Source organism: Mugil cephalus, chromosome 10 (genome assembly GCF_022458985.1).
Source record: "Mugil cephalus isolate CIBA_MC_2020 chromosome 10, CIBA_Mcephalus_1.1, whole genome shotgun sequence".
Taxonomy (NCBI): domain Eukaryota; kingdom Metazoa; phylum Chordata; class Actinopteri; order Mugiliformes; family Mugilidae; genus Mugil; species Mugil cephalus.
This window is the reverse complement of record NC_061779.1, coordinates 11,361,921-11,374,289: the sequence shown is the minus strand read 5'-3', so window position 1 is coordinate 11,374,289 and position 12,369 is coordinate 11,361,921. Positions and strand designations below refer to the sequence as shown.

Below are 12,369 nucleotides of genomic sequence, written 5' to 3'. Positions count from 1 at the left end.
TGAAATCTCCCTTTAGATTTCTTATTTGTTCCGAACGGTCGTTTAAATGAAAAGCATTTTCACGACTTCTGGTCGAAAACCGGAGGAAAAACATCAAACACTAATGCTACTAAATGTGCTGCATTTTATCTTGACGTGCAGATTAATCTTGTAATAAATTTCCTGATTCAGCATGCATGTATTCATTCGAGCATTTCTCAGAAACACTTATTTTTCAACGTCTCTTTCATTTCAGAAGGAAAAAAAAAAAAAAAAAAAAAAGACCAGAAAAACAAGGTTGTTGCATAAGTTGCCATGGTTTCACCATAGCAACTCTTTTATTAGCAAAAGTATGGAGATTAGTCCGCTTACGTCCCCATCCAATGGAAACAGAGGGGTGGGGTCTAGGGGGGGGGGGATATGTAACGTGAAACCATCGCAGATCCTAATCAATAACAGTGCAGTTATACCAGCTGTATGTCTGTCAATGCACCGAGCACAGATCTAAATATGGTCCTACTGTCTGCTACAAGGCCACCATTGGCATCATCTTTTCAAAGCTTCTTTTTCCGCCGTGATTCACTCAGGAATGTTTGTAGAAGCACACCGACAACGTGCACTCGTTAATTTGAGAGAGTAGCTTCTTTTCTTTTTTTTTGGTCGCTTAGAAAAATAAAACTTTGAAAGAGGATGACAAGTAGAGGAATAAAGTCCCTTTGTTTTTGTTTTGTTTTGTTTTAATATTGTGCACACATCCACGCACTCGCTCACTCACCTCACTCACACGGCCATTCGACCCCGATCAAAACAAAGCTTTCACTCATGCATTCGCATGCATGCAAATCACACATCGGAACAGGTTTCCACACAGCTCACAGTATGTCAGCGTCAGAGTGAATTGGTCTACAGAGTGACTTGGTCTTTTTTTTTTTGATTTGTACAAGGAGGCAAAGGTTATGCAACAGTCGGGGAAAAAAAAAAAAAGATAATATGGACTCAGGGAAAGAGCTGACTGGTGGCATCTACAAAAACCTATGTCGACAAAAAGAAGACACTGTAACTAAAGCATGCAAGGCACGAACTACTACAAACAAAAACACAAAGTGTTCATTCATGGACAAAAAAAAAAAAAAAAAGCAAAGCAAAGGCCCCCCTGTTAATATAAAAATTAAAAATAATAAAGGTAAAACAAGCACATTTTAAAAACTGAAAACTCCCTGGCCATAGACAGTTGTACAAATATTTTACACAAAATGTTTTCTCTACACGCCGCCTTTAAATCTTTTAGAGATGAACATAAGTTAATAAGGAGGTTAAAAGTGACATTCTCAGCAGGGTCCGTGAAGTTTCCAGACTCCACCTGAACAAAGTCACTCGCTCAGCCGGTCACCGGGGAGCCTGAACAAAAAAAAAATAAAAGAAAGAAAACAAGCCGAGGATTAGAGGGGGAGAAAGGTGAAAGGGTGCACACGTCTTCATGGCAACGCTGAAGCCGTTACCTTTAGAAAAGGCCGCAGTCCTTCAGGTTGTTCTTGATGATGACGTCGGTGACGGCGTCGAACACGAACTGCACGTTCTTGGTGTCGGTGGCGCAGGTGAAGTGGGTGTAGATCTCCTTGGTGTCCTTTCTCTTGTTCAGGTCCTCAAACTGGCACTGAATGTAAGCCGCTGCCTCCTCGTAGGTGTTACTGCCTAAAACACGGTGACATAGGAGACTAATTGTAAAATAAATAAAGTGTAGGCTTCTTATTGCTTGATAAGTCCAATTCGGTCATTTTATTATCAGTATATCCTACAAAATACAGCATTTTATTTACAAGTGGCAATCTGGAAAAGTAGCACCGCAATTTCATCAAATAATAAATTATCAGTGTTGAGGTAATCCTGACTTTTGAATCCCATAAAGCTACCACCTTTCACTAGCTCCCTCGGCCTTCCAGGTGCCCCCTTCTCAAAAACTCTCTCTTGCTCTGTAAAAGCCGCCTTTGGAGTCACTGAGGATTTTATACAGCAGTTTGGGACGACTCCCTTCAAAGAGGGACCGACCCCGGTATGAATTTCTTGCCTTTGCTGACCCCTAGGGGCTGAACTCCACAGCTGGATGCAGAACAGGTTTTAGCCTGGAAGCCAGTAACGACCGGAGAAAAGTTGGTCTGGAGTTACTTTGTTGGAAACTGAATAAGCTCTGGCAAAGATCCGCCTGTGCCAGTCACATTGTTTGGGAAGGCTCCTCATCTGAGGGCAACTTCAGCGTTGATCAATATGCTCTTGTCTGCACTCGTGTTCTTGAGAAACGTCAACACCCGCCACTCAAGTACTGCTCCGAAATCAAACAAAAACCTTGCAAAAGTAAAATCTCCCAAGTGTGAATCTCCCATTCGTACTGGATTACCATTATCACAAGTCCTCTGTGTGAAGAGAATTACGGTAGGCAATTTGCAATGTAATTTTTAATGTAATTAGCTGCGTAAATTACCAGGTCGTTGCAGCATGTGATTCACACTGCAGCCGAGCAGAAATAATTCCAGGTCGATTGCCTTGTTATTTGACCCAGGTTGAACCAGCGGGTGTTTTTTTTTGTGCAGCGTGAAAAAGGGTTTTATAAGCCTGCCTCAAATGCCCCGATGGGTTCTTACTCCACTCGTCTTATTGAGGATTCGTTGGAAGATAAACTGTGTGAAAATGGGCGGGGGGCCATTATCAAGTAGGCTGCAGCTCCAAGTAATGCCTGTCCTCCGACGTCCTGACCCCGTCCTCCAGAGTGTGTGGTCGAGTCCAAACTACCAGATACACGAGTCTGAAGGCTGCGCAGATAGGACTGTTTTGCATGTTTTGTTTAAATGTTCCTAAAATCCAAATGGCATTTTACTCGGGCGGCAACCTCCGAGTCTGAGCAATGAAACTGCAGTTCATCGAGTGGCCACTTGGGGCTCCAAAAGGAGCAAACACCCCATGTTAAAAAACACAAATTTAAAGCATTATTAAACATGTTTGTAGCCTGGTACAAAAAATAAAAGAGGTTTTTCACTATTCATGACAACTGTGCAGGGGCGGGGGCATAATTAAAGGAGGTTTTTGAGGCTCAGAGTCCAATGGGTGACAACAGGATGGGTGTGTCCATACCACATGCAGTCAACGGTTTTACCAGACTAAATATTCTAATAAGAACTAAGTCTAGCTATGTCAGTCGAGTCTATGAGCACTAAACCTGGGGACGTGTCCACGCTACCGGCAAAACAGGCCACCGGTTACAAGTAATTTTCACTGAAAACAGACGTTGTGGAGCAACAAGGAGACATCTGACACACAACAATGACATGCTAATGTCAAGGAGGTCTTGAGCAACACTTCAGCGGTGACTGGCTGTGACACACGAAGCTTTTAGTCAGCGCTCTGTCTTCACACAGTCTGATATGTGCTGCTGTGAATGATTGGAGGGACATACTGGACATTGTTCACCTTTTCTGCATCAGTCTTATTTAATGGTCATGTCTGACTCTGACTATCAGCGATCTTAAATAGTCACTAAAGGAATTTAGTGTGTTGTCAGCTTAGCGTGATTAAAAGTCGTGGCTGACAAGGAGATATTGTTTAAAAGTGAAGCAGCCCACACAGTTTGAGGGTTCGGGGGCTTAAAACAATGTCTTCTGCAGAGACTGCCACACCTCTGAGTGGTCACAAAAGGAAGCAGGTTCTCAAAGTAAACATTACGGAGAAGAAAACCACTTTATGTGCATTTTTAAGTGCTTTAACCGTTACTAAAATTAATACCATTACAGAATAATTTACAATTCATGCAGGTTATTCACCATCAGGCTCTGGGCAAAATGATTTAAATTATACTTAAAGCACCTTTAAAAACCTTGAGTTAAGATTGTAAAAATTAAGATTTAAAGACCAATAAAAAGCTTTAAATTGGGTCTTAAAACCACCAAACACACGCGTCTGGACTTAATGTCTTCTACGCACAACGACCAGGACACAAAGTACAGTTTTAGCATATAAGTGTTTGTGTATGTGACTCTCCTACCTGTATATTCTGGATAGCAGATTGTGAGTGGGCTCTTTTTGATCTTCTCCTCAAACAGGTCTTTCTTGTTGAGGAACAGGATGATGGAGGTGTCCGTAAACCACTTGTTGTTGCAGATGGAGTCGAACAGCTTCATGCTCTCGTGCATCCGGTTCTGAAAGAATAGAGGGGAGACGCAAAACAACGCTCAACAACCAGAAGAGAAGCAGCAGGTAGAGCGTGTTGAGGTCCGGTCGGGTCTTCTTACCATCTCCTCGTCCTCAGCCAGCACCAGGTCGTAGTCACTCAGAGCCACGCAGAAGATGATGGCGGTCACTCCCTCAAAACAATGGATCCACTTCTTCCTCTCTGATCTCTGTCCACCTACATCAAACATCCTGGGGACACAGAGAGACACTGTTTGAGAATTGCACCACATAAAAAAAAAATACGTTTCCTTCAGAAAATACGTCAAGAGTTACTTCTGAGGATTATTTTTATTGGTTTTACGGTAGCGAATGTAAAGGGAGTCTGGGTTCAAGCTACATTGTATTTTGCAGTAATACGAAGCCCACTGTGTGAAATTAGGTGATTACAGTCATAAATGTGCGACACATAACAGATGACGCACTTTACTGTGGCCAATCAGATTCACGAACCAGGGACCGAACACTAAACAAAGAGGAATATAAACATAAAATGGCACAGATTTGATTGTACATTCTTTACATGTTGTGTAATATTCTGAGTTCCTACCGGCCAGTTCCACTGACACACACAAAATACTACTACGCACTTGTATCTTTTTGGCTCGGCCATTTTTAAATGGCGCAAACGGCAAACATCTGTAGGCAACTAGAACAACAGCAGCGCACCACTAGGCATCGCGCAAACGGCGTTAAATTGCCGATGGTTTTACTCACTTGAAGTGCAGGTCCTTGAAAGTGAAGTGTGTTTCCACAATACCAGTGGTTTTCACTCTGGTCCTCAGCACATCCTGCTGGGTGGGAACATAAGCGGCGCTGGATATCCTGTCCAGGTCGTTTAGGTAACTTAGAGAAGAGGAAAAGGGTCAAATGAGGAGGAGGAGAACGCCGGGTGACAGATGAAACAGTTAACGGTGAGCGTCACTGCGTCCTACTCACTATGCTGCGGAGTCGTTGAGCTGGTACTCTCGGGAGCGGCTGAAGCAGGCCTGAACTCCCGCGTCCTTCCACAGCCGCTGGATGACCCCGGCCAGTTCACCGGTCATGAAGCCCTCTTCCGCCGAACCCGCCAGGACGAACAGCTGCCGCGCATCATCCTGACGAGACAAATCCAGTCATGAAAGGTGCATTTACTTTCCAACTACCTGGATGGAGAACGGTTTTACTGCATGAATGACCGAGGGAAACTTTAAGAGCGCCGTTTTGCACAGCGTCATGGGAAAATGATTTCTGGTGTACCTGTAGTGCGCTGCCTTCAAATGGAGCTCATGAGCTTGTGGTGACAGCATGTGAAGCGGTGAACACAAACCGGTTGTTGTTGTTCAAGATATAACATGTGCGGTAAGTCATGAGAACACAGCTGACGGGCATTCATGCCTAAGTATCTTAATGCAGGAAATGAGGCCAATGGGAATAGCAACAATTTCTTCGGGCATGTTATAAAATCAGGAAAAACAAGACACCTCTCAGCTTTAATACTGCGCTTTGAACATGACATTAAATCCAGATCAGTTTTGTCCGGCCCGACGTAATGCAAAGAAAACGGCCCCACTGGACAAACGACTGAGCCGCTGTCGCCCTCATTGCCCTGAACTGTACACAGAAATACAACCTGCGATGTGTTAAGAACAGTGTAAATGCCATGTTTGTTTTCCTTCACTCACTGCTCTGGCTGCATCAGCAAAGTCAATCTTGAGGCGTCCCATAGCTCTGATGATGGCAATAATGGACTGGATGGTGTTGCTGTAGACCACGGCCTTGTACTGCTTACACTCCTCCTCTGAGTAGCCCGCCTCATGGATGATCCTGGGACACAAAAAGAGACGAGGTCAGGTCTCTGAGTAGAAGCATCACAGGTTTGTTTTAAAATAGTTTGCTGTGTATTATAGTTTAAAGACAAAAGTGAGATGAGGTTTGTGGCAACGAAGCCAAGTATTAAATAAAACAGGAAATGAGATTGAGGAGTGACATTTAAAATGGGATTTATACTTGCAAAGAGATTATGTGAAATATTGAAATTCAAACATAATTTTTGCCACTGGCATCCAGCAGAAGCAAAGCGCCAAAGACACGCCAACGCAAAGATGATGCATTAACAGCAGCACTAATGGCATTAAATGGTGTTTCATAAGTGAGCCTTTTCAGAAGTGTTGTCGATGTCGAGTGCATGTGATTTTCTTTCGCCCAGAGAGATTAACACAGCTAACGGACGTACTTAGCATTATAAAAGTTAGTTAGCAGATGTCTCTTAACGACATTAGTTTACACATTGCTTTCAACTTTGTCTGCTGCTTTAAAATGTGTTAAGAAATGTGACAAATTACAAGTTACTTAATTTTCTATGAGCATATTTTAATTGACATCCAATTCTATCGGACAATAATCAGATCAAAGCTTTTGCTGATTTGTGGTTGTGCCCCAGATATTCTTCATTCACTACATATATTTACACCCTTTAGTCAGTTTTCTAAAAACCGACAAGACATTGTTTTTAAAAGGTTGGATACATGAATAAAACCTGAATGAGTGTCTACTATGTAGGGAACAGTGAGTGAACAGTGAGTAAATAGTGGTGTCACAGTGATGAACTCTGTCTAACCTGTTGATTACAAATAAACACGTCTGGCTCAGGTGATCTGGTGCACATAAAAGTTAGTCATTCGCTGTCTTTGCATTTGAGGAAAGTCAAATGAAACTGAAACGGTGTTGTGTGCTCCGGACTTTGTTAACAAAATGCATGTCAGTCTTTTAGTTAGATGCGTTACGGGGTTGTTCAGACTTACTTCATCTGTTTAACGATCGTACTTTTTCCAGACTCTCCAGCCCCTGAAACACAAAGCAGATGGGAGAGAAAATTCAATTCTGGTTGATACAGTGACAGGACACTTCATTTCAACTTAAACCACAGACCACCAGGTACAGTACTCACTACCCCTTTTAAAATCACCACATTTATTGTAGACTAGTGTAAAATAAACACCCTCAATCCATACCCAACTCTTCATTTTAAGTCATAATTACATATGATTATACTGGTTAGTGCATAGGACTCTTCATGCAAAGCTGAAAATATGCCCCAAATATATCAGTAAAAGCATGCTTTAATTTTTTGCAATGTGTTATTTCTCCACATTTAATTTCATGATTTTATGACCTGGGAAGAAATTCCTCCCAAAAAATGTATTTTAGGGCCGTTATTTGCATTTTCACTGAGGTTTAAGTGATTTTGCAACTGCCAATTATTTGCTTTTACTCCCCAAACTAATCCACAATCATTATTTTACGCCACTGTAGAGCTCTATAGTCAAAAACACTAATTAAAGTGAAGCGTTTATGACGACAGCTTGAATCTTAGATTCAAACAAAACACCGGTTTCTGACAACAGGCACCTTATAGTAGACAGCAGTGAGGTGTCTAAGGCCCAGTTTAGTCAGGTCACAGTCCAAGTGGATTAATCAACTACATCCTCTCGTCAATGGGATTATACACAGCTTAAACGTCTAGGGTTAGGAGCTCATGCTGCATCAGGCTGGCTGAGGCCGCGAGATGTGTCTCAAGGGGGAATCTGATTTATGTTCTATCAAAACACAACGCCGCGCTTGCAGTGTGGTGTCACTGCAGACTTACAGGTGGATAATATCCAAAAAATGCTGCAACACCAATCTGAGTTAGCCACAGAAGTGTTAGGTGCGCCATGTAACACAAAGTCCTCCTGCGCCCTCTGAGATCCAGGCGTGTTTTGAGCTGAGCACACAACATTTTAATTACAATATCTCTGCAGGGACACCGAGCTCCCCCATGAGCAGGACTGTTCACCAATTCTTCGTCCCATATGATAAACAGGCACACGGCGCAGAGCTAATATCACTGAAAACATCGCTTAAATTTAATTTGCAAACACACACACACACTCCCGCTTCACCGAGCCGCTCGAAATGAAAGGATTTAATGGAAGCCCATTGTGGAGAATACTAGAAAATATTTGTAAGTGCAACGATTGTGTCTGACAGAGCTACACTGGCTGAACAACACTTAGAAAATGAAAATATCTCTGCAGGTAATAGTAAACAATGTCCCTACATCTCGTTTGTGCAGCGTCGCCAGATACTGTTTCACAGAAATGCCACCACACAAAAAACAGTCTAGCGTTTGTATTGGTGCAGCATGTAAATAATCTATATTTGAGGCAGTTCTCCCACTCAAAACAGTTGCTGCAATAGCGTACTATTTACTGATTTATTGCAATGATGCAAACATCCCCAGCGGGAAGCCCGACAAAGCAGTTAACTGCAGTAAGCAGATAATGTAACACTGCATATGCATGCGTCTCCTTCACAAACCCACCGGGTTTGAAGAAAAACCTGACTTTACGAATGCGGACTCGAAACGCATCTGCGCGTTTCTAGATATCGAGCGAGATCAAATTAAAATGATAAATCCACAAAACGCAGCCACATACTTTGTGCAGGTGCTTGTGGCAATCGTGTCAGGCAAAAAAAACAACCATGAAAATTCAAATCAGGCCTCTCCTCAAATGACGAGCAGAAATACACGAAGCGACTGCGGCAGCTGAACGGTGTATTGTGTCTGTGGAAGTCACATGTCTGAGAACGAGAAGTAGCACAGACGCACAGACCTGCCGGAGGACAGATGAACTGATAGATGCTAAACAGTGTTGCGTTTTCAGAAAAAGACTGCGCGTCTCAGACAAACATGCAGCTAGCATGCTCTGGCCGCTTCTTTTATGTGTGTGTACAGTTGCCACAGATGCATATTGCTGTGAGCCAGGCTGCACAGGTTGCTATGCAACCCTCTACCCCATCTATCCGTACTGAGGCGGCCAACAGTGGTCTTCAGCTACGAGCGACGGGGAAGAAGAAAGCGAAGGTGTGGCAATTTTTTCCTCGACTTGAAAGCGACCAGCTGGGATAGGGTTCAGCGCCCCCCCCCCCACAACCCCAGAGGACAAGTGGTTACAGAAGATGGGATGAGAAAGCAACCCTAGAGAGATGTAAAAGTGATAGAGTGAATTTGTATATCAGCGTCACTGCAGTTTAGTAATACAATTTCCTGAACATATTTTCATGTTTGACCACCGTATTCAAATGGGTAAACTAATATTAAAAAAACATCCTGTAATTACAGATGGGCAGGAGGCTGTTAACAAACCATGGTTGTGAGTTTCAGGTTTGCACGCCCCGTAGATTTTACACAAACATAAAACATGACACTAGGATGTTCTTTAAGCAAAACTCAAGTCCAGTTGCATTTGTTTTTAGCTTCTTGTTCAAACATAGATAATAGAGACCCGTCAAAGACCTCACTAGTAATACCAGAAAAAGTATAAAATCACACAATCCCAAATATAAAGGGCTCGGTTATTGATATTTGATTTAAAATACTGCATAACGCCCCAAGAGGGGAGGAAAAAAACAACCAGGAAACATTTCCTCCAGCTTTTCTTCCAGATTTGGAGTTAAGGATCATTCAGACTTGTTGAGCAGCACAGCAGACACTGACTAACCGACCCACCCACACACACACACACACACACACGCACACAAGCTCATATTTACATACACAAACATTTGCTCCGTATACTTGTCAGTCATTTGAAATCAGTGTGAAATTATTTGCTTTCTTTTCGTACACTGTTGCGCTGTGTGCAAGGAGGGGGAGCGAAACGGCCTAAAAGTGCGTTAACTTTCTATTTACCGGATGCTAAACGGTAAAGGCGGCTAACTAGCTACTGAGATTTAAAATTTAGACTTAAATTAAATGGCTGTAATCAGGCGAATTATACGTATCGGACACGGGGACTTGTTGAACGATTAAATATCCGGCACATAGCTAATGTTTTCCGCCGGATAACTAATCCAAACTAGATTAGCTAAAGTAGCTAACGAGGCTAATGGCTGAGTTAAATTAGCTTCCTGAGTCTTCGGGAAACCACGGTTGGGGGCTACGAACCGAAACACTAGGCTGGTTAATAAACCCTACTCTACTTAATTTGTTGAAAGAGAGAAAAAAAACATTTCACAGGGCTCAAACTTTTTGTTCTTTTTAAGCTAACCGCACCTCCACCACCGGTGCCATTAACAAAAAAAGAAGAAGAAGAAGAAGACGACCCAAAATGTCTCCAACTCCGGGTCTCGGTTGTTTCAGATTTGCGCAGCAGGGCTCAACTTAAAAATCAAATCAAATACAGAGACATTATTTAACCGGGTTGGGGAGGGGGGGGGGTAAAGTTTGGACCAGGCACTAGCAGAGTCCCTTCTCCAGTGAATGGGCCGAGACCCCGGTCCCCTCGTCCATCTCACCGAGCAGGAGCAGCTTGACCTCCCGGGCTGCCTTTTCCCCGTCGTCCCGCAGGTTCCTGTCGATCATCTTGCTCCGCTCCTGCGCCGCCTTGTCGTCCGTGCTCAGCGTACATCCCATCTTTCGTCCACTTCTTCTCTCCTGGCCTCCGAATAAATAAAATAAACGCAGACTATAAAACACAACTTCCAACTCTACGAGGGCAACGACATGCAAAGGCTACCGAGCTAGCATCCAGTGAGGAGGAGGAGGAGGAGGAGGAGGAGGAGGTGGTGGTGGTGGTGGGGGCAGTCAGAGATTCAAACACGCCCTAACCACGCACTCTGGCTCCCGATCTCACCGCCGCGACTTTTTTTAAAAAAATATATATATCAGTTCATCAAAACATGCGGCTTTCACAATATCTGTGTGTGCCACTTGCGTCTTTTTCTGTCCAACTATATTCAACCAGGAAACGAGTATTATTCGCGAAGAGAAGGAGCAGACGGCTGCATCAAAAATGTTCACTTCCTGGTCTTCACACGTACACGACTACGGCGCATGCGCGACAGATCAACAAGCTTCTTTAAAAATGCAGGCTAATTAAACCGAGGGGGGGGGTGGGGGTTATGAAGTCCAACTCTACGGTAAAACAGACACGCACGGAGCGCAACACAAACAATATTTCATACGCAAAGTCAACATTATGACACATTTGCACGGTTGACTTTGCATGAGCATTATTTTTATTTTAGTAAGTGGAAAATATCGACAAATCAGTGATGCTTGATGGCTAGAGGCAGGAAAGATTTCCTGTAGCGAGGAGGGGGTGGTCAAGGTTATCCCTGACTGATAACTGTTTGTTTAGTGTCCTCCTATCCCCCACCGATTCAAAAGTTTTACTTATAATTTCACTCATCTGAGTTAGCAAATGATAAGTCTATTTATTAAAAACACATGTCACAAATTTAAGTTCATGCCATTTGTTTTAATCCAGGTTAAAACACCTGACTGCGTAAAATCTGTGACTCGGTGTCAGAGTATGTCCTGACTGAGTATGTCCTGATTTGTTTACTTGATGTTACGTAATCTTGATTTTTTTTTTTTAGCTCACTACTTTGAATTAGAAAGTCAAAATCACTAACTTTTACTAATGAGTTTTGGTTGAATTAGTTATTGTACTTTCCCACTACTGTCCTACGTAATTTTGATTAAGAAAGTCAAATCTTTATGCTAACATCTCACACTCGACCAACCGTGACTGTTGTTTTTTGCCCTGACTTATTTCCAGTCTATTATGTTTGGACTTCGTTGCTGAATTCATGTCAGGTTTTAAAAATAGCAGCTGCCATGTTTTCCTGTTATATTCTTAGCTATTATGGCACGGGGACAATGAAGTAATATTTAAGGCAAATCAGCGGCAATAGGATGGCACACATTAGCTTTGGGAAACTACGTAACACATACAGCATGTGGGAAAGAGATCCATGCACACTTCATCCATGCTGTCAGTGCTGATTTGCATTGCAGGCCTTTGACACAAGCTGCCAATGCTCAGTATCATGTTTGCATGAGCAGCTTGTAAACTGCTCAGAGATGCCTTTAGTACTAAACAGTTCAGCTATCTGAGAACATGACATCAGATTAAAAAGTTAAAACAGGTAAAAGAAAGCTGGTGGTTCAGTTTTTTTTATTTACAGCATTTCATTTTAGTCAAATATTAATTTGAAACACGTGTCCAAACCTTTTTTTTTTTTTTTTTTTTTACTACAGACATTTTGACTTTTCATAATTTTGGCTGCTTGCCACTTTGGAGAGGTCATACTTTCCTACATTTGTGTACACTGGTTTATTAAAATGGCAAATGGCCAAAGAAT

General features: G+C 42.6%; 1 protein-coding gene across 1 annotated transcript; it reads right to left on the bottom strand.

The window, feature by feature from the left end:
• Positions 1-277: 277 nt before the first annotated feature.
• Positions 278-11,031, bottom strand: LOC125014755 (guanine nucleotide-binding protein G(i) subunit alpha-1). Its single transcript, XM_047596089.1, has 9 exons — positions 10,516-11,031; positions 6,978-7,020; positions 5,859-6,000; positions 5,134-5,291; positions 4,912-5,040; positions 4,257-4,386; positions 4,010-4,163; positions 1,479-1,671; positions 278-1,377 (listed from the first exon to the last, which is right to left on the bottom strand). The coding sequence occupies exons 1-8, from the start codon at positions 10,631-10,633 to the stop codon at positions 1,481-1,483; spliced, it is 1,065 nt and encodes a 354-aa protein (XP_047452045.1). The 5' UTR covers positions 10,634-11,031; the 3' UTR covers positions 278-1,377; positions 1,479-1,480.
• Between the last annotated feature and the right edge of the window lie 1,338 nt (positions 11,032-12,369).

Coding starts and splice junctions, on each gene's coding strand:
- LOC125014755 (XM_047596089.1), bottom strand. CDS start 10,633: ATGGGATGTACGCTGAGCACGGACGACAAGGCGGCGCAGGAGCGGAGC. Junction 7,021..10,515: donor GGTCAAGCTGCTCCTGCTCG/GTGAGATGGACG, acceptor TTTGTGTTTCAG/GGGCTGGAGAGTCTGGAAAA. Junction 4,164..4,256: donor TGGCTGAGGACGAGGAGATG/GTAAGAAGACCC, acceptor CTATTCTTTCAG/AACCGGATGCACGAGAGCAT.